At 39.0% G+C, this 21,690-nt stretch overlaps 1 protein-coding gene across 6 annotated transcripts in view; it reads right to left on the reverse strand.

The window, feature by feature from the left end:
- Positions 1-6,165: 6,165 nt before the first annotated feature.
- Positions 6,166-21,690, reverse strand: part of Dmd (dystrophin) — a 1,759,261-nt gene continuing 1,743,736 nt past the window's right edge. For 3 of the 6 annotated variants that reach the window (XM_041642825.1, XM_041642830.1, XM_041642829.1), the window contains 2 exons: positions 13,700-13,731; positions 6,166-8,727 (listed from right to left, as the gene is read on the reverse strand). In XM_041642825.1, the coding sequence (XP_041498759.1) occupies positions 8,716-8,727; positions 13,700-13,731 (44 nt within the window). In that variant the 3' untranslated portion in view covers positions 6,166-8,715. The remainder of the gene's footprint in view (positions 8,728-13,699; positions 13,732-21,690) is intronic. The other 3 variants (XM_041642826.1, XM_041642828.1, XM_041642827.1) reach the window with 1 other exon arrangement.

A 21,690-nucleotide genomic window follows, 5' to 3' on the forward strand; every position in this document is an offset into this window, starting at 1 on the left:
GTGCTATTGATAAATAATGATATCAACATAACAGGCAAAACTATGGCTATGGGAGCCCACCCAGGTAAAGGAGCTAACTGAGCGCAAGAACACAAGGCATGGTATCAGTTATATATGGAAGAAAGTTTTGGAGCCCACAATTGCCACATTACCTTTAAAAAGGGGTTGTCATTGTCTTCCTGTGACCTGTAGTGAGATTTCTTTCTCAAAGACATGTAGGAATTTTTACATGGAGAAGGATTGCACTAGCAACCTCAATTCATGTGGATGATAAAAGTGTATGCCCAAGGGTTTATATGTCATGGTGCACAGAGAAACTGAGTCACTGTAGGACATCTTTGCTGAACTTCAGGAGGTTGAAAGTGATGGGTCTCAGTTGGTCATCTCTAAGAGCGATATTAAGGTTCAGCCATCTTCAATGCCTTTTTGGTACCATGTGGATGCACTGGGATTGCACTATTGTGAAACCTTCCCTTACTGAATACATCCTGAAAGCCTAGGGAATTTTTGACAGAAACCAAGAACTATCAGAGGGAACCTAATCTATAGGTTTATCTTATTGTTTTGTAGGGAAGTGATAGAATCCAGCAGCTGCGCCACGTTAGGCAAGTGCTCTACCATGGAGACACACTTACTTGTGGCTTTTAATATACTTTTGTTTAGTTTGAGTCATCTACACATACTTAAAGAAAAATATTTGAATAACTTGGCACATTACCAAATTAGACAAGTCTTGGATTCTAATTTGTGGGATATGCTGTCCCCTTACATGTGCACTCAGAATGAGTGGTATAAAGAAAACTGGACTCAGGCCACAGAGTACGTAGCACTAGAGTATTTGGAGAACTTAAATGAACTACTAATTGGCTTCTATTCACTTGCATTGGGTGCTAATTTGGTTGGTGGTGAAAGACTTTTCTGTCAGACATTTAGAAGCTTACAAATAAAGATCATTTAATGTACTGTGTATATTAGAACAAGAGAATTCGGGTTTCTCAATTTGGATATGTCTCGCCACAGAAAGGAACTTTATAAAAAAGTGTTTATATTTATACATGGAAAATATATGTTGGACCTACACATTTAATAAAAATAATGTTTTAAACTATATATCATGTGGTGAATTCTTGCAGACCAAGTCTTAAAGTGACAACACCTAATACAGGATAGACGAGCATTATCTGCCTCCTAGTATGATATGGTAAGAAGGCAACATCACTTATGTAGTGTTCCTACTGAAAATGCACGCCCTAAATCTAGTCCTGAGGACACATAGGCAAACACAAAATGAAGTACATACTAGAGAAACTAGCTTGTGCTTGTAAAAATGTCAAGGTCTTTAAAGTAGGGAAGACAGAGAAACTGTTTCAAATGAAGGGAGATTAAAGATACATGGTACCTAAATGTCATAAAATTGTGGAGTCACTCCTAGGCCAAGGAAAAATACGGAACAATAAAAGATATGAACAAAATTGACATTTGGATATAGGAAGCGAAATCAATGATAGCATTGTATGTGATGTTAAATGTCTCTTTTAATTTATTTTTTTATTTATTTAATGTCTTTATTTTAATTAGTGTACTATGCTTATACAACAGAATGTCCTAGCTTTTAGAATATGGAAAAGAAGTATTTAAATATAAAGGGACCCTTTTTGAATCAGTTGTAGGTGTCTTCAATGCCTTTTTGGTACCATGTGGATGCACTGGGATTGCACTATTGTGAAACCTTCCCTTACTGAATACATCCTGAAAGCCTAGGGAATTTTTGACAGAAACCAAGAACTATCAGAGGGAACCTAATCTATAGGTTTATCTTATTGTTTTGTAGGGAAGTGATAGAATCCAGCAGCTGCGCCACGTTAGGCAAGTGCTCTACCATGGAGACACACTTACTTGTGGCTTTTAATATACTTTTGTTTAGTTTGAGTCATCTACACATACTTAAAGAAAAATATTTGAATAACTTGGCACATTACCAAATTAGACAAGTCTTGGATTCTAATTTGTGGGATATGCTGTCCCCTTACATGTGCACTCAGAATGAGTGGTATAAAGAAAACTGGACTCGGGCCACAGAGTACGTAGCACTAGAGTATTTGGAGAACTTAAATGAACTACTAATTGGCTTCTATTCACTTGGATTGGGTGCTAATTTGGTTGGTGGTGAAAGACTTTTCTGTCAGACATTTAGAAGCTTACAAATAAAGATCATTTAATGTACTGTGTATATTAGAACAAGAGAATTGGTGAATGTGAATGTGTGTGTGAGCATGTGTGTTCAGTTGTTCAGCTGTAGGTACTTCAAAATGTTTCGTGTGTGTGCATGATCTCATCTATCCATCAAAAGAATCACAAATTAAGTATACAAGGTAAAAATTGATTCATCTAACTAAAGAATGCACGAAGGTCCTTGTGCTATTGTTTCCATTTTTCTTATGTTCAAATTATTTTAAAATAAAGAGTAACAGAAGAGCTAAATATTTCCCCAAATTTATTTAAAATATTCATGTGTGCATAACATTTAGGCCTAGAGAGTTGCTATAATCTTTTCCGTACATAAAAACCACTCCCAGAATCTCAAACTTCCTCTACTCATAATTGGTATTGTGTTTGTTATGGGTTGTCTGGAATGTGTCAAGTTATCAGTCTATGCAATAGAAACACCTTGAAATGCAAGGGACACCGAATGTGTTTGCGGTTTCTACTCCCATGGCTTTGCTCCTGTAGGAAAGCTTTGGATTCCTTTCTCCACCTCTTCGGAAGGAGAAATCTTTCCATGTGTGCACGTGCCTGCGTTTGTATTCATTCCACCCTTAGAGCATTACGAATGCAGGCAAATCTCATCACGGTTCCACAGAACATACGCATTAGTCTTGGTGCTTTCCTCTAGACACACATTTTGCTTGCTGGTGCACAATCCGTGCCAACTTGATCCATTTTAATTTTTAACTTTATTAATTTGGTCCCCTTCTGAAGGCGTAAGTCACAAACAATGCCACACCAATTCGGGGTTATGATTATTAGGGTGGTATTTATTTAAAGGGGAAAAAATTACAGATCACTGTCCCAGGCAACAGCCCTCTTCGCAACCAGGAAAGGAGTCTAGTCGCAGGCGGAGCAGGAAGTGAAGAAGAGAGAGAAGAGGGAAGTGGCCGCTTTTTTAAAGGGAGAGAAACCACGCCCCAGTGGGCTGGTACCTCAGCGGTGATAGGCTGGAGGAGTGGGAGGACCTCCCGCAACACCCTTCTGCATGTGCAATGATTCGTATGGAAAGCCAATTATACTCCTTACAGCCATCCACACAGTTGTTTCAGACATGGCAAATCGTTGAACCCTCCTCAGTTACTAAGTTACTAGCCAGTCTTGAGGACTGTAGGAAAGGCATGTTTGGATAGTGGAGGAGGGATGCATCGTTTACTGACACAAGCTGACAATTATTCTTAATACGTGGACTTCTCTACACTCTTCAATCCAGCAGCCACTCAGGTGGGTACCATCACTCCACAGCCCACCACAAGTTCGCAAGTGATTCCCATCAGAGCTGCCTCCCTCACATCCCTCTTGAGTCTCACCATTTCCTCTCGTTCTCAAATCATTGAAATAGACTGGCCCTTATTCCGTTGCCTACAAGCTTCTGACCCCTATTGAGGATCACATCACCACAACTGGTGGGAGCCTAATGCAACCTCTCTCTCCAGGAGCTGTTATTCACGCCCCCTGCCATCTTCATTTTTTAGAATAAGAAGCACAGCAGGCCAGAGATGATGATGAGGCCTCTGGTGGTGACCATGACCATGTTTGCGGAAACCTCCTAAGAACTCTTTCCGAGACATCATTAGTGGCTCCTCACCTACCGTCCACACACTCAGAGGTCCTGGACAATTAACAATTAATAAAGAAATGATGAAATTCCTTGAGCAAGGGACAAATTCCAAGCTGGTTTAGTACTGGTTATAACTTAAGGACATGTGTAATATTGTTTGTCACTTTAAATGGCAAAGACTGACAACCTACATTTGCCCCAAGAACACCCTGAATAAATAGTTTACACAAAGCAGAATATTTACGGCTTTGAAAAGAATGAGAAAAGATTTTCCAAACTGAAATGGAAATATTTCAAGGGGGGAGAGGAGGCGGCTCAGTTCATAAAGTGCCTGCCGTGCAAGTCTGGTTACCTAATCCAGACCACATGAAAGCCTGACATAGGCACTCCGTATGTGTAATGCCAATTTCCTTACGGAGAGAGAGAAGGTTGCGGCAGGACAACCCCTAGATGCTTGCAGGCCACCCTGCCTGGCATCTGAAGTGGTGAAAAGCAAAGAGACCCTGTCTCATATAATGTGGAAGATGTGAAAGATGTGGCCAGAGACACGTTGTCCTTCGGCAGTCACACATGCACCATGGCACCTGCACACTCAACACACAGCACATACATCAAGCGTGCACACACATACTCGCACACACACACACGCGTGCACACACACATGCGCGCACACACACGTGCACACACACATGCGTGCACACACACGTGCACACACACATGTGTGCACACACACATGTGTGCACACACACATGCGTGCACACACACATGCGTGCACACACACACACACACACTACAGACACAAAAGTGTTTTGTGGTATTAGTTTGAATTTTTTTTTCTTGAGACAGGATCTCACTTTGTAGTCTTGGCTGGCCTGAAGACTCCTTGCATAGATTTGCCTGGCCTTAATGTTAAGGTAATCCACTTGCCTCTGCCTTTTGAGAGCTGCATCACTCTGCCTGGGTTTTTAACTTATTTTTAATGGCTGCTTTTTGGTGTATAAAATAATGGCTCTCATTATGATACTGCCTGTAGTCATTTGAATGCTATCGCCCCCATAAACTCATAGGAAGTGGCACTATTAGGAGCTGTGGCTTTGTTATAGGTGTGAAGGCAGGCTTTGAGGTCTCATATATGCTCAAGATACCACCCAGTGATACAGTTGACTTCCTATTGCCTTTAGATCAAGATGTAGAACTCTCAGCTCCTTCTCCAGCACCACATCTGCCTGCATGCCTCCATGATTCATCATGATGATAATGGACTAAACCTCTGAAAAATGTAAGCCACCCCAATTATATATTTTCCTTTATAAGAGTTGCTGTGGGCTGGGCGGTGGTGGCTCAAGCCTTTAATCCCAGCACTCTGGAGGCAGAGGCAGGCAAACCTCTGTGAGTTTGAGGCCAGCCTGGTCAATGAGAGCTAGTTCCAGGACAAGCTCCAAAGCAAGACACTGTCATACATAATCATTGTACTCTACCTTCACTAATTTACTAATTTGTCCTCTCCCTTCTACCCCCAAATAGTTTCTGACATACATGTATATAGCTAACATATAGCTATGTAGCTAAATGTACATTCTATTTATCTCATATGGGTGTAGTGTGTGTATATATATATATATATATATATATATATGTAAATATTATGTATGTAAATATTCTTAAGAGTTTTCAAACACATTGATGTGTTACATGTTTAGAAATAAAATAAATCTCGTGGTAGTTCATGAACTCTGGACCAACAATTAGGGAGCTGGCATGGGACTGACCTAGGCTTTCTACATGTGTGTGGACAGTTGTATAGCTTGGTCTGTCTGTAAGGCTCCTAGCAGTGAGATCAGGACCTGTCCCTGGCACTTAGCTGGCTTTTGGGAACCTCTTTCCCATGCTGGATTACCTTGTCCAGCCTTGACTCAAGTGGAGGAGCTTGGTCCTGCCTCAACTTGATGTGCCAGGCTTTGTTCAAGCCCAAGAGAGGCCTGACCTTCTCTGAAAGGAAATGAAGGAGGGGGTGGATTGGGAGAGGAATAGATGGGAGTTGGGGGAAGGGGGAATGGGAGGAGAAGGGTGAGGGGAAACTTGTAGTCCGTATGCAAAATTAATGAAAAAAAGTTATTTAAATAACATAAGAAAAGGGAAAAAAAAGTCAAATAAACCAGGGCGTGAGCTTGTAGTCTCAGCAATCTCAGTTGCTAAGGCAGGGTGGATCACTAACCCCTGAGTTCAAGTCCAGCCCAGGTAGTACCATGAGATTCCCGCCATCTCAGAAGACAAAAAGTACAGAAAGAGAGCTGAAGTAAGTAAAAAGAAGACTCAAAGCACCACAGTCCAAACAACAGTTTTTGAAACAGAACTGCGTGCTTTATTGAGATACACAGTAAAGCAGTAATATAATACAATAGTAAGGCATATATTTGGTGAAGTCTGATATGTTGTGAAAATGAAGTAAAACTGAAGTTTAAAAAAATAATTAGTAAATGTTACAGTGTTGGTGTTCAAACACAATATATTATGATACTCCAGTAAGAATCCAGTACTTGGAAACAATGGTGATACATGCCATGTGATGTTTATGCTTCAGTTACATTGATTATGATTTACACTTTAATACTTGATGGTTATAAAGAACACGAAATGATGTCCAAATTACGCTTAAACTCAGCAATAAAGCTCTCAGTTTTTGTTCAAATATTTTGATAGATTCACTCCAGACCTAACATCTAAAAGATAAAACAAAACGATTAAAACAAATTTATGCACTCTATCTACCTCTGATTTTAGAATGAAACTTAAAACTTCTTAGTAGGATGTAAAGTAACCCCTTGTTTTAAATCTTAGTTTAACCCTTGGGTAAAGAAAATGTCCGGCATCACATAAAAGAGAAAAATAATGCAAGACTAAAACCAAATCACAATGTTTTTTTTTTTTTAACCTTAGAGCTTTGGGTTTTCTTTTGGAAATTATAAAAGAAAAAGAGAGAATGGCATCCACACAAGAGACAATTGGTGAAGCTGTGAAATTAGGTGTGCACAATTACCAGGAGCACCCCCAAAGCAAAGTGAGGTAGAAATAGCATGAGATGCTGTGTTTGATGTTAATTACAATTAATAATGTACAAAATCCACTCTCTAAAAGTTAATTACACTAGAAGTTAGAGGTAACAGATTTGCAAAATAATAGGACAGTGATTTCTAGGCAAACGATGATTTGTAAATGCTGTAGTTATACAATGGCGTGAAAGAGGAAGTAAAGCTTTTCCTACCAGTCCTTAGCTTTCACCTTCACTTTTTCTCCTCTTTTTTCAATGATCTGCATTTGTTTATAATTTAGCCTGTCAGATTTATCAGAGGGTTCTGAGAGGCTTTTGTTCTTGAAACTGTCAACTTGTACCTTCCCACTCACAGTCCTGTATGGAATTACTTGCAGGGAAACCAATGCAAAAAAGACAAATGCAGTTCATGGACTTCTGGACTGACATTCACCAGGGTCACCATGTGATTGGGTTACTTTCTTACCACTAATCTTAAATTTTGCAGCATTAAAAAAAAAAACCTCATCACAATGAAAAAACAAAATCTAAAATCTAAAAAATCAACAACAGCAACAGCAACAGCAACAACAACAACAACACTACCCTCTTCAGTTTGAGTGTAAGAAGAGGGCAGAACAATTTCGCTGTGATTATAGAGAAGTCTGTATGTAGAGTGGTAAATATTCATCCCACTCTTTTACAGAGTCGCTGCTCCCTCATTGGGATTGACTAGGGAGTCACAAGTCTCAGCCACTACCATCTTCCTCCTATTGTCCAGGAGTGAAAAATGCCTTCTGATGCTCTTTTGCAGAAACATCATTACATATAAACCATGGCATAGCCAGCAGCAGGAAGCTGAATATATCAACCAACAGATTACTCTGATACAGTGAGTCCTGTGTATTTATTCACATGTTCCTGAAAAAAAAAATCGAAGTTCTAGTTGTCAGTGGAAAGTTTAAAACTAGAAACATCTGGAGTCCGAGACAATATTTTAGTATGGTAGTGTTCTCCTGGCTTCAGGCTCCAGGGAAAATTCACTCTTGCCCAAGCAGATAAACCCAGATGACTAGAAGCAATTTATTTCCGTTAGGAAGTGGCAAGAACATTTGAAGAAGAAATTTCATATCTATTTATCTATACACCTATAGTATTTTTTTTATACTTGTAGATATATAGATGTATAAAATGAAAGCCCATAGCCAGCCCCACTCAGTCAACAATTCTCAAAAGAGCAATATGAAGCAGTCATTTGGTGGTGTTAGAGGAAGTCCTATCTTTAATATGCAAGAAAAGAAATTATGAACTCCATATGAATACCACACTCAAATAATGCAAAACAATGTGCTGCCTCCTTGTGTGTGCGTGTGTGTGTGCGTGTGTGTGCGCGTGTGTGGGCGTGTGTGTATGTTTAGGGGTTTTATAAACAACATTTTTTTATAAAGTACACTTTAGTTTACAATCTTTCTTTATAACTGTTATAAATTTTTAAACAACCCAAAATGCGTTCCATATAAAGAAATGGCAAGTTATTTAGCTATCAAGATTTTACATGTAGTTTTCTTTTAACTTTTTTGTACAATTGCATAGACGTGTAAAACCTGCCATTGTTAACAAAACAATAACAGACTTAGAAACTACTGAAATCTACAGTATAGTACCACTACCCTTCACAAAAATATAGATTTTATTTCTTGTAAACTCTTACTGTCTAATCCTCTTTGTTGTACGAATATTATAAAACCATGCGGGAATGAGGAGTTGTAAAACATTTATTCTGCTCCTTCTTCATCTGTCATGACTGAAACTAGGGACTCCATCGCTCTGCCCAAATCATCTGCCATGTGGAAAAGGCTCCCTACATTGTGTCCTGAAAAACAAAGAGAAAGCAGGACTTTAGAGAGGGCTCAGGTATTGTTCCCCTGATCGCCATTATGGGAAGTCATTCCCATTTCAGGATAAAGACAACACAGAGGCTGCATTGAAGTTACACACACAGTTCCACTTTCCACCCATGTTCAGGAAGAAGCAAAGCCTTGTTAATGAAGCATTACATGGTGTTAGTATCAGCTTAATGCTGGATCAGCCTACTGGTGTCATTTGATGAAAAAAAAAAAGTGAAGCATTGCATTTAACTTCCCAATTTCAACTTCCCAACTCATCTCAAAGAAACGTCATAGACAAGCACAAGGCTCTTACTACAGAGAACATTTTGTAATGGGTTCTTTCTCATTTTGTTGTATTTACTACAACTATATTTATTCTGCTGTATATACTACATTTTTCCTATCAAGCCACTACCACTTCCCTTACTACCTTCACCGTTACCACCATAGGCACCCTGACAACCACACAAAATCTTCATTTACTGGCTACTTCAAGCTGTGAAGAATAGCTATACTATAGTGGGTAAGACCATTTTCTTTCCGCTTTTACTTTGGTTGAAATATAAACTCTAGATTTGACCTTTTTGTGCACCATTCACATTTGAATTAGAAAGCTTCAGAACAAAAACCACTTTCCATTCCAAATTACTCTGCAGCCTAATTAGAATATGACCTATGTGTAGTGCAAAGATTTGGGGATCCTGAGAATCCATTTTTGCTGGCCCACTAAATGAGGGTTAACTATCAAAATAGCCTTTTCATAACAATGTGGCATGACCCGGCATTAATCCCCCAACATGGAATCAAGAGCATAATGTCTGTGGGTACTCTAGCAAAACTAACATCTAGAATAAGATAATCTGAGATATACTTTACAGCTCTCTCTTTTTTTTATATATGTCCCATATTTCATGAATCTGATTTTAATTCTTCAACCTTGGTAAGTCATTCTCTTTTTCAAGTACTGTCTTTGGAAATGAGATGCTTTATTAGGCCATTACTACCTTATCGTGTATCAATTTAACAGAGTCTCAAAATTGCTAAAATCCCAGTAAAAGGCAAAGATAGAACAGAGCATGTGTTCTGTTATTTATTTCAATAGAGACATACCTTTTTAAAACAAAATATGGGAGAATTAGAAGTGGGTTCATGGGCAAGAACTTATACAGTGATGGCACCAGATCAATTCGAGATATAGAAAATGTTTAATGCCATTCAGGTACTTATATCACGGTGGGTAAGTTTGTAAATCTCTCTGAGTTTTATTTGTGCAGAGAATTTTGTTTAACTGAGAGCTAATTATGTTTAAAAAATTACTTTGGATTTTGTTTGAGACTTCAAATATAAAAACATTTAACAGAGCATATGTACTATTCATAAAGTGGGCCAATGTTCTGGTAGTAAAAAAAAAAAAACCTGGACTCATCTTTCACTTTCTAGTCTCATATGGATATTAGAATATATATTATATAATAACATAGGAAAGCCAGGCACACTAGTGCATGTCTATAATCCCAGTACTCAAGGAAGAGGATGTCAAAGTCAAGGCCAATGTGGGCTACACAATGAAATCCTGTGTTTAACAAAAAACCAACAAACGTAAAATAAGAACACAAGCTCAGGAAGACATAGTGGAGCCCCTTGTTATTCTGTGGATCTCAGAATGCAAATATACAAGTGAAAGCCATAGGGTGGAGGGAGTCCCCTGCGTCTACTTTTCACTGCACAGCATCCCTGGGGCATCTTCACAATTATTCACACACTTCAAAGTCGATGGAGTAAATGCAATTTTTGAAGTATTAGCAATCTTAAGGAAGCCAGTAAAATATCCTTAAAGCCTGGCAGTGAATATAATTCCAACTGTATCTTATGACACATTATCTGACCCTAGGATAGATAATAGATAATATATTTTAAAATATAAACGGAGCAGGGAATACCTTGGCTTTTCCTATTAATTTATGGAAAATCAAAACTAACCTTTTAAGACTGCTGGCTAGGGGTTATATACTACAGTTCAAAAGATAGTAAAATAAATTAATGTACTAATAGAATACATTCCCAAGGGATATTTCCAGTATTTAAAATGGTGTTTGGTTACTACCTGGAAAAAACACTTGACTCTCCATAAATACCAGTTCTAGTAGGTTTCTGTTATTCCAAACGTTGCCAGCAGAAAGAGAGGCTCATTATTGTTAATATACTACACACACTATCATAAAATGTTGGTGGTATTAACCTGTTTAGACTGTTTAGTGTTGGTAAGAGACTTTATGATCATTCTTATGCTATATAAAATAAAACTTTTATAGGTGGCTTGCTATATTTACATCATATGTTTGGTATTATATCTTGGGTAACATAATTTATAAATACCCATTTTACCAGAATAATGATTTTATTTTTATGGAAGCTTGTATTAGATATAGAAAACAAACAAAATAAAACCAAGTTCATTATTTTTGATAAAATACAGCCCCCCAAAAAACGTTCATCCATGGGAGGGATAAAACAGGGACAGAGGACACAGATTTGTATGCACCATGGTTCTATTATCCTTTTGTGTAAGGAAGAACATTAGTGAGGTCATCAACTTTACCTGATAAAAATCTAAAAATATTATTCAAATATTATACTATAAACACAAGAGGTCAAAAAGTAGCTTCAAGGAACAGCAATGCGCTTTGGGCACAACTTGACAAAAATGTATCTATAGAAAGTATCAGTTTAATCCATTATTAAGTGAGGATTATTGAACACAAAGGCACCATGAGCTGAACATTAGGAGAGTTTTATGTTTTTCCAAGTTGGCACTCATTGCAACACATTTAGTCTCTCATGCCCCCACTGCCTAAGGGAGTTGTTTTCCACAGTGATTGGAATTGAGACTTTCTGGCAAAGATCCAAGACCTCAATAGCAATCTGGCACTCTATTTTTTTTTTTTTAATTCAATTCCCAAACAAATGGTTAGCATTCAATTGGCCAAAGCAAAGCCAGAAAACTGTGGCAAAATAGGCTTCTCTTTTCCCCTCCATAATTTTATCTCTAAAAAAAAAATTGGCCAAGTGTGAGTTCAGGGTATTTTCATCGCCTTATCAACATCATTATGGTTGTGTCTCTATGATGTCTGGGAACTTATCTGACTACTGGGACTCTCAGGTAGTAGTCACTGATTCAATTCAATCTGTGAGACTGTGAAAATATTTATTCATGAATAAAACATGTTCAAGGATCTCAAAATTATTACAGATTTCTTGTCCACAAGAAATGAGAAAATTGAAAGTGGGCACTTACCATTAGAATCAGCCAAAAAGTCTTACACAGTAAGTATGTGAGTCGGGAGGATTCAGTGCATCACTGATTCAAGTTTTCTTAATTTCTCCTCCAGGCTAGTGTTCCCTCCCTAGAACTTCCATCCTTTTCAGGGCCATCAGTGTAGACACCCCAAGAATCATGACAATTATTATAATGGCATAGCAGGGTCTTGGCAGAATTTTTAGTATAACTACTTAGGTTTTAAACATGCTTTATATTATTTTCTACTGTTTTCAACTGTGTGTACTTGTGAGGGGGGTTGTGCACTGGGTTCCCTGGAGGTGGAGTTACAGGTGGTTGTGAGTCTCCCAGCATGGGTACTGAGAACTGAACGCAGGTGCTCTACAAGAGCAATATGTGTATTTCACTACTGAGCCATCTCTCCAGCCCCGTGACTACTTATGTTTAAATGTATCAGTGGCCACGTAGACAAGCGTGCCTTCTGTGCTAAGGATCCAGCTCATATCTAAGAACATTCTTACTCTCCAGCTTATCTCCTCAGATCAGCATATACCAGTGTCACACACCAGCATATACCAGCGGCATCTCTTGGGAGAGCTTGCCCACCCCCTTCCTTCATATTAAGCTCTTGGGCAGGGCAATCTTATTCCACTTGGGCTGACACTTAGCACTTGGTCACCCAACAGTCACTTGAGTAGGTAAGTCAATGTTCAGGTAATGAAGAAGCAGCATTTCATCACTGAATAACATGTATTCAGTGTTAATGCTGCATCTACTCATTCCAGTTCTTAAAAAGGTATTTTAAAAACACATCAAAACCATAACATTCATTTTTTTTAACCCTAGTAGGTTACTATTCTGTTTGGTTCCAAATGACAAACACAAAGAGTCTTCTAAAGGACATGTTGAGACGATGTAAGCCTTTCAACTACTGGGAAAATGAATGTGGCACTCAAGTCAGGCTTCCTGGACTCCATCCTTGGCTCTGCCACCCTGGACACTTCGCTTCCCCACTCCTTGATTCAGTTACCTTAAGTGTGAAAAAATAAGAGTTCCGAAGAGTACCTACCTTTGTGTTTGTCATGAAGATTATGTGACGCAAGAATAAACGGCAAATGCCTACAACAGTGCTTGGCACACAATACATGCTGGAAAATAAACTTAGCTAAAATGGAAATGAAGGAGTGTAGGAATGAGGGAAAGAAGAAAAAAAATCAAACCAAAAATAAATAAATAAATAAATAAAAGGAGGTCATCTCAGAAGAATAAAAACCAAAGACTCGGGCAGAAAATTCTCAGGTCCTGGAAGTGGAAGGAAGCTTTATGACTCATCAACCATGTTCAAGGTAAAACTTATTTTGAAGATTCTGTTTGTGTTGCAGATGGCATCAGATATGAACCGCAAAGTTCCAACTTCGGGGCTAGAAAGGGTGCTATATGTTTCAGAGACTCCTGTTCCCCCAACCCCTGCTGTTGTCATGGAGATGACAACGACGATGAACATTTGAGGAAGGCTCCTCATGAGCTGCAAGTGGAGAGGCGACGCCCATCTTCAGATGATGAGAGAATGTATAATACACACATGCACGTGCACACACACAGTTCTTACACAAGGGCCAGACACAGAAAGCAGGATGAGACAGACAGAAGCCATGGCTGTGAGCCCAAGTCTCACTAACCTCTCTCACTGGCTTTCCAGGGGCATTTCTTCCTTTAATAATAGAGAGAGGAAGAGGCAGAGATATCAGAAAGGAAGAATAAAACACGCATAAATATACAGTTCATTCCAATTTGCTTCTTTTACCAAACAGATATTGAGGTGACAATTCATTTATTCCCTTCTAGGAAAAAAAAAAAAGAAACAGAAACAAAAATTCCACAAACATCTAATCAAATAACCTTTGCGTACACTTAAAGTCAGTGTAAACAGATAACAAGACCCAAAAGACATCATTTATAGTATCCATAAATTTCACACATTAAACTGGAGGAAAATCACACAGAATAGAAATTTGACAAATAGTGGCATTGTTTTCAAGGGTGACTGTAATAGAATCTCAAGCTTGGTATTCACCAATCTCATAATCTCTTCACATTTAACTTGACAATCAATGCATTAAAACATCAAAAGTTGTTTATTGTGTCAAAGCAGAGCCCCACAGAGGACATGGACTCTGTCCTTTTAGGAATAATGTGTTCTAGATCCTTGAAGCCGAGGAAGTCCGTGATGGGAGTGGGTGGTGAGGAACAAAAAGAAAAGATGAGAGAAAGGGGTAAGTCCCACTAATGGACAAACAACAGAATGAGATCTGAAAATGAGCATTCACCCTCTTCCTCAATTCAACAAGTATCAGGAACATTTAGAATCAATGGCTAAAGATTGTACTTGTTTTATAGAACCTCATGCATACAATTAAGCCTACTGCTTTGAAAAGCTAGGCTGTTAAGAAGCTATTCTATGATAATGTTCATAATTGGACATGCCATTTTATGTCTCCAGGATGTTCAAAAGCTTTTGATTTTAGCTATGGGACAGTTCTCCACACAGGCTCACATGAAATTTCCACATTTTGAGGAGATAAAACCAATAGCTGTGCAAGATCCTATCCAACATTATCATTCTCTCCAACTTTCCATGCTCAGTGTCTTCAAAATGATTCTGGAAACACTACTCTAGAATGTAGATACAGAGCTGCAAAGGGCACCTTTTATAACTCATATTTGAGGATTCAAACTTGTGATGTATGTGTAAGATGTGACATTTCTTCACTCCCTCCTTCTCTTCCTTCTTTTCTTCCTTCTGAATTTGACTAAGGGGGGGGGGAGTCAGAGATTATTTGACCATGTAAAACAATGCATTCATGCTCTTCCTTGAGCCGGGGCAAGAGGAAAAATGTGTACAGCAGTGTGTGTTACCAGAAGCAAATTCACACGGAAGGCAGGAAGGGGAGGAGACCATTTCATACTTTGTGGCTCAAATAAACCTACTATGGAGTACTCTTTCTTTTGGACTCTTTGACAAGATTTCTTTTCAAAAACTTAAAAAGAATCCTTTTAGTTCAGAGCTCTATTGTCCAGTGGCAGAATTAATTCTCTTTTATAAGGCTGTGGCCTTATGAAGGAGAGGGCCCACATCTCGGCCACCACTCTGTCCCCAGTCTTTTGTATTATACGTGGATGCTACTGGTATTTTGTCAATACCGATGAAACTGAATCAGTCTTGTCAACCTGAAATACCATGGAAAAGGAATCTCCAATAAGACTGGCTTGCCAGCAGGTGTATATGGGCATTTTATTGATTGGTAACGAATGTAGGTGGGCCCAGCTCACTGTGGGTGGTATCATCCCAGGGCATGTGAACCTGAGGTGTATAAGAAACAAGAGCAGATGAACGTGAGCTTGGTAGAAAGCCATTGAGCATTGTTCCTCCATGGTTTCTGCTTCAGTTCCTGCCTCCAGATTTCTGTGATGGCGTCCCTTAATGATAGACACTAAAGTGTAAGATGAAATAAACCCTTTCTTCACCCAAGGTGCTTTTGGTCAGTGTTTTCTCACAGCAATAGAGGAGAAAACTAGAACATTATGGTATCAGTGAGGTCATGGCCAAGGTCTTTTCTGTGTTATGAGTATGAGTGCTATCCTTCAGAGTAGTGGTTCTCAACCTTCCTAATGCTCTGACCCTTTAGTACAGTTCTTCACATGTTGACCCCAACCATACAACTATCTTGTTGCTACTTCATAACTGTAATTTTGGAACTGTTATGAATTGTAATGTAAATATCTGATATGTGACCCCAAAGGGATCATGACCCACAGGTTGAGACCCGCTGCTCTAGAGGTTGGACTCCAAGAGCTAACACTATGTACTGGCCTGTAACTTTGATTACCTTTAACTTTAGCAAGGGCAGTGTTGTGACAAAACTATGATTTCTACTCAGAATGTGATTTCTTGAATAAACAAGATGACAGATCGTTATCAATGCCACATGGAGACATATTCGGGTGACTGTCAACTGGCTACTGCTGAAAATAATGCAGCAATTAATATTTGATCTGTCCTGGGTACTTTTCAGAAGTTCTATTTTATGTAACCCTAGTTTCTCTCCAAATCATCTCTTGTCACTTGGTTTCCCATAGACTCACAAATAATTTACAAAAGAAAAGGCCCTTTTTCTAGAGCTAAGTTCAGTGTTTTCTCCTGTCCTAAAGATAGTTCCTCACTGAGAAAATACAAACTACAGGGTTGGGATATTTTAACATGGTCTTGAACAGTAAATAAGTGCAAATGTCCACTTGCATACTTTATTTCATGCATGTGTGCTTTAGAAAGTTTCTATGCTCTTCAGTTAAGGTGTACATCTGACAATGTGGTTGTTACCAGGAAATGAATCAAGAGAAAAGGGAAGTGTGCCGGGGCGGTCCTAGCTATAAATCAGGGGCTTGGTCAGGTCTGGAGAAGTCTGGTTTCCTGAGGCAAGAACTTGAGATTACTGAGTAGAACTCATGGTTTCAGAAAACGAACGGGGAGAAATTGTTGTTTTCGAGGTGCCTTTGCCTTCAGCTTTCTTAGGTCACTTGTGGCTTAAAAATATTCTAACCGTTAGGATTTAAGGTTGATAACCATTTTAGGGTTTCTCTTTTATTACTAGTCAAATGTGATTCAAATGTCTATACTTTAAATACTAAATAAACAGGCTCTCTGGTGTACAGACAGAAGTGCATAAAGCAATTCATCTCTGCAGCTTTGCTGAGCCGAAAGCTGATCCACCCTGAGGCTTGTGGCTGTGTGCAAGAGTTTGAATGGACACAAAATAAAAGTGTAAGGCAGGGCTGAGCAAATTTTCTCTGCAAAGCACAAGGCAGTAAACACTTTAGGGTATATAAGCCACACAGTCACTGTAGCATTTATTCAATATGGTCACAACTACGCTGCTTTTAGGGCAACCATGGACACTATGTAAATGAATGGGCGTGGCTATATCCCAATAACCTTCATTTCTACAAACAGTAGGGGACTAAACTGGGCCCCAAAATTGTAGCTTACTGGTCTCCAGTGTAAGTGAATAATTTACCATAAACTTTGTTGCTTGTAAAGGAAACAACGGTGCTTGCAGAAGGTGGGAGTACATTATGCTTTGGCCTGATTTAAAGAAAATTATATTTTATTTTATGTGCATGAGCATTTTCCCCACATGTATGCCTGTGTACTACATGCCTGTCTGGTGCTCACGGAGTCTAGAAGAGGGCACAGGATACCCCTGAAACTGGAGTTAGAGATGGTCATGAGCCACCATATGGGTTCTGGGAACCAAACCTGGGTTCTTTGGGAAAGAAGCCAATACTCTTAACTGTTGAGCTATTTATCTAGGCCCTGCTTACTTTCATTCTCTCTCTCTCTCTCTCTCTCTCTCTCTCTCTCTCTCTCTCTCTCTCTCTCTTTCCCTACATATCATCTATCTATTTATTTTGATGCTGGGGATTGAACCCAGGCTCTTGTTCTCATTAAGGATGTGTTACATCTTTAGGCTTGCCTTTGTTTTTTTCATATTTCTCCTCCATAAAGGAGCCATGGAAGACGATCTGAATATTAAAAGATAGCAGGTTTGACAAAGCTATTTGATCTGGGGGCATCTGGAAGAATATATGTGAACTTATTTGGGCAGCAGTGGTATAAAAAAGGAAAAGATGCCATGGGCTGCTAGGGATAAAATTCTGTGGAATAGATCAATAAGCAAGAAATTTCAGAGGTAGAATAAATCCTCAAAGAGGACTATTTTCTTGATTGTCTTAATCACTAAGCTTGTCTTGTACAATATTATTTGTTAATCTGTCTAAAGGACCACCTCATTTTAGGAAGTCCAATAAAGTCCAATACCACATCAAGAGATAAGCATTTCTTTCGTTAATGTGCACACTTGTATATAGAAATCTACATTTGTAGACCACTAAATGGTCAGAGATACATGGACATAAATTGCTTAAAGTACTCAATCTTAAATCGTATGTATTGCTTGTTCTTCTCATGTAGTGTTTCTATGCAATAATGGTGGAGATTCAGTGAGTGTCTTAACGTAGATAGTGTGTATCGTGCTATAATTCAATGTTTATCCATACTTAAAGAGGGACAGATTATAGATAGAGAAATAGGCCAGACAGAAATTGATGACTGTCCACTGAGCACCCAATTGTGAACAACTAATTATACCTAAAGACTAATGAGGAAAGATAAAAATCACAGAGGTAAATGTGCACGCGCCCATGCCTTGGGGTGTCTGCAGTTTATATTACTCAAAATTCAAACTAGAGATGGCCACGGCTTAGGACTAAGTGGAGCAACATGCTCTCTTTATTAATTTGGATAACAGTTGAGCAAAACCATTGTGATAATATCAGAGGCCTAATTTAACTTGCTGAATGGCTATGAACAAGGAACCTAGCTTCTTTGTGCTTCTAAGCACTTTGGAAATAAAAGCTAAAGATGAGGTACCTTTAGGGCCAGGTTTAAGGGACACATGTGGCAAGCAGGAACATAGATGTAAATCCAAAGCATACCATATTTGTTTACTCTCTATATTTATGGCGATTTTAATTTCTTTCTACAAAAAGCTTTTCCTCATTGGAAATTAACTAGCAGGGTAAAGCAAACCACGAGGTGGTTTTTAATAACGCATTTCCACTAAATGTCAGACCTCTGGCTCTGACATCTGCTTTGAGTTACGGAAGCAGCTGTCTGAAATAACTGGAGCAACCAAGATCTTCGCTTGTTTCTGGAAATACAATGCTTGGAACATGGACAGAAGAATCAGAATAAGACTATCAAGTCCTCTAAGACATTAGCTCAGTCTTGGCAAAAACTTGTATGGTTAAAAAAAATTAAATTATTTTTTGAAAGTTACATACATGGGCAAGGAAATCTGAGACAAGGTAGAGAAGAAAACTTTTAACAGTGGATCAGAAAAATCAATTTAGAAGATTGTAAGCAATATTTTATTCCTGAGCAAATTAAACAGAAACAGAAGATATTACTGCTTAACAAAATTTTTGTTTCTGATACTTGTATGTACATGTGACTATAAGTGAAACTGTTGTATCTACATTTATGTATGTGTATAAAAGCACATAAGCAGCCGACTTTACTTTAGTATCCTAGTTCGTAATGAAAACATGCATAATACATAATTAAACTAGGCTGGTGGCCACTGTTCAGTGTATCAAAGATGCTTGGATAACCTTATGAAGCTTTTTCATTGGGGGAGTCTTTAATTCTCAGATTTAAGATTATCAGGAACTTCTTAATATCATCCTAACATATGTACCTAATGGTATGCTGTCTCTGCCTAATTCAGCTGTTTCTATTTACACACAAAACCAAACACAAGCGTAAGTGTACACATACGCACACACATGCACACATACACTCTCACACACACTGCTTTTCCAGTTATAAATATTTTTAGGTACAAATAAATTATTCCAACCACATAGGTCCTATATTAATGCTTAAACTAGCAGGAAGCAAACAAAAAAAAAATACTAAGATCATAGCGTCACAGAAAGCCCAGCCAAAGGGCTGGAGAGACGAGTGAGTACAAGCAAGGCCTGCTGGATGAAGACCTGAATTTGGGTTGCTAGCACCCATATAAAAGTTGGGTATAGTGGTGAGCACCTATAAGCATACTACTAGGGGAAGTAGGGTAGACAGGTGGACCTCAGGGGGTTTCAGCTCATCTAGTTAACACTGTGAGTGTGCTTCAGCAAGCAAAACTGTCTCAAAAAAGAAAATGCAAAGAGTTAGAGGAACACACCAGTTTCTGGCCTCCAGTTCTAGGTCCTTCATCACACACACACACACACACACCTCTCCTTAAATAGTCTGAGAATTTAGCTATTTACTCTCTTACAATTTAGTGGCTTTTGTTTGCCTTCCAAAAACGAGTTAATTTTTTTCAAGCCAGTGGGACAGATTTGAGATAAGTCCTTTCTCCCATATCAGAGCACTCAAATCAGCATTTAGGGTATCATATTATTCCTTAAGTGCCAATTTAATAACAGGACCCAGGTAGGCTGAACAGAGCTTCCCCGGGTCCCAAACAAGCAGAGCAAAACTACATTAGAAAATGTTGACTCTAGGCATCTGAACTGCAAATATGACAGTAGGGAAGGTATATTCTTCATGTCTCAGGAAGCGTCTTCCACATAGTCTACCTGTGAGGACTCTAGACGTGGGGTGCAGCTGGCTAATACAAAGGATTTCCTTTTTAAGCTGATCAGAGTAGACCTGGGCCAGGGGTCTTGTGCTTGTGTCTTCTCTGCTATATTCCTGTGGCTTAGATGTAGAAGAAATGTCCAGGCTACTAACAGAATAGCATTTAGCCTCTTACAGAGCAGGTAAGCAGGCCACCAGTTCAAGAAGCTGGGGTTAAGCACATGCCTATGATCTTTAGGGAAAGATGAAGGGGTGACTAAATGTGTTGTAGATGCCTCCAGCCCCGAAGCATCTAACCACCTTGAAGAAGAAACCTCTACAATAGTCTAATTCCTTCCTCCCATGCAGACTGCTTCAGGGATTCATTCTTGTGAAATATATGTCCAATACAGAAACTGTATTAATGCATCAAGTTCTGAACTTCTTTGGAATACTGCATCCCTCTGAACCATGAGTTCTTGGAAAACCAGGAACTTGTTCTTTCTTTGCCTTCCTAACACTTTCTCTGCTACATAGTAGGGACTAGTAAAATCTGGAAGGACAAAGTGAGGATGACAAAGGCGAAGGCATTTTTATTTCTCCCAAGCTGGTATATAATCTTCTCTTTCTAAATAATGAGATCTAACAAGAGGAGATACCTAAAAGAGTTAGGATGGGGATGGGGCAAGGGGTTAGTGGAAGACAGGGAAGAGTTCTATCTGTTAAAAATCAAACAGTGGTGCTCAGCAGTCAAAAGATGGCTGGTACAGACATTTAAAATTAGCTTCCTTGATGGTTCCTTAGCAACACTCTACCAGAACATTATTGCTTTTAATGTGCACTGTACAACGTTCACTCACACATCAAATAGCTAGGAAATGGCCATTGTTAACTGACACTGAACAAAAAGATAGAGAAAACACACTACTCAAAAGACCCTTCTTATTGCCCTTATGGAGACAAACAAAGCCCTCCGATTTTCCACCACTGTTCCCTACCTAGGCAGCCCATTAGGGGTGCTAATCACTGGCCATAAGGCTTTCTTCTTCCTCCTTTCTGCTTCTCTGCACTTTCTTTCTGTCAGCTCATGGGTGACCTTAACTGTGTTTTTGCAGGCTGATGGGGGGTGGTTCAGTGACTGTGTCAGGTAATAAGCCATAACAAGAGCAGTAAAATATCTCTTTGGATGAAGTAAGCCATTTGCCGCTAATACAGGCATGGGGGAACATTTGTGTCCTAAAGTCCTGCTTTTGTAGGGGGTGCAAGACTGTACAAGGTCAATGTGATAGAGAAAAAGAATGCCTTTCTTTGCAAGGAAGTAAAAAGTCGATAGCCTTCCATATGGAGAGCTAATTATCTCTATATTGAAATGATGGGGTATGATTTAGTTTTCAAACACAAAGGGCAGCCAGAATCCCCATCACTATCACTTCTCAGGCATTTTCTAGGCCTCACTGTTACATTGTAGCCTTACATCCCTGGCAA

This window comes from Microtus oregoni, unplaced genomic scaffold, assembly GCF_018167655.1.
Source record: "Microtus oregoni isolate MIOR12 unplaced genomic scaffold, Mior012 000079F_ref0000094, whole genome shotgun sequence".
Taxonomy (NCBI): domain Eukaryota; kingdom Metazoa; phylum Chordata; class Mammalia; order Rodentia; family Cricetidae; genus Microtus; species Microtus oregoni.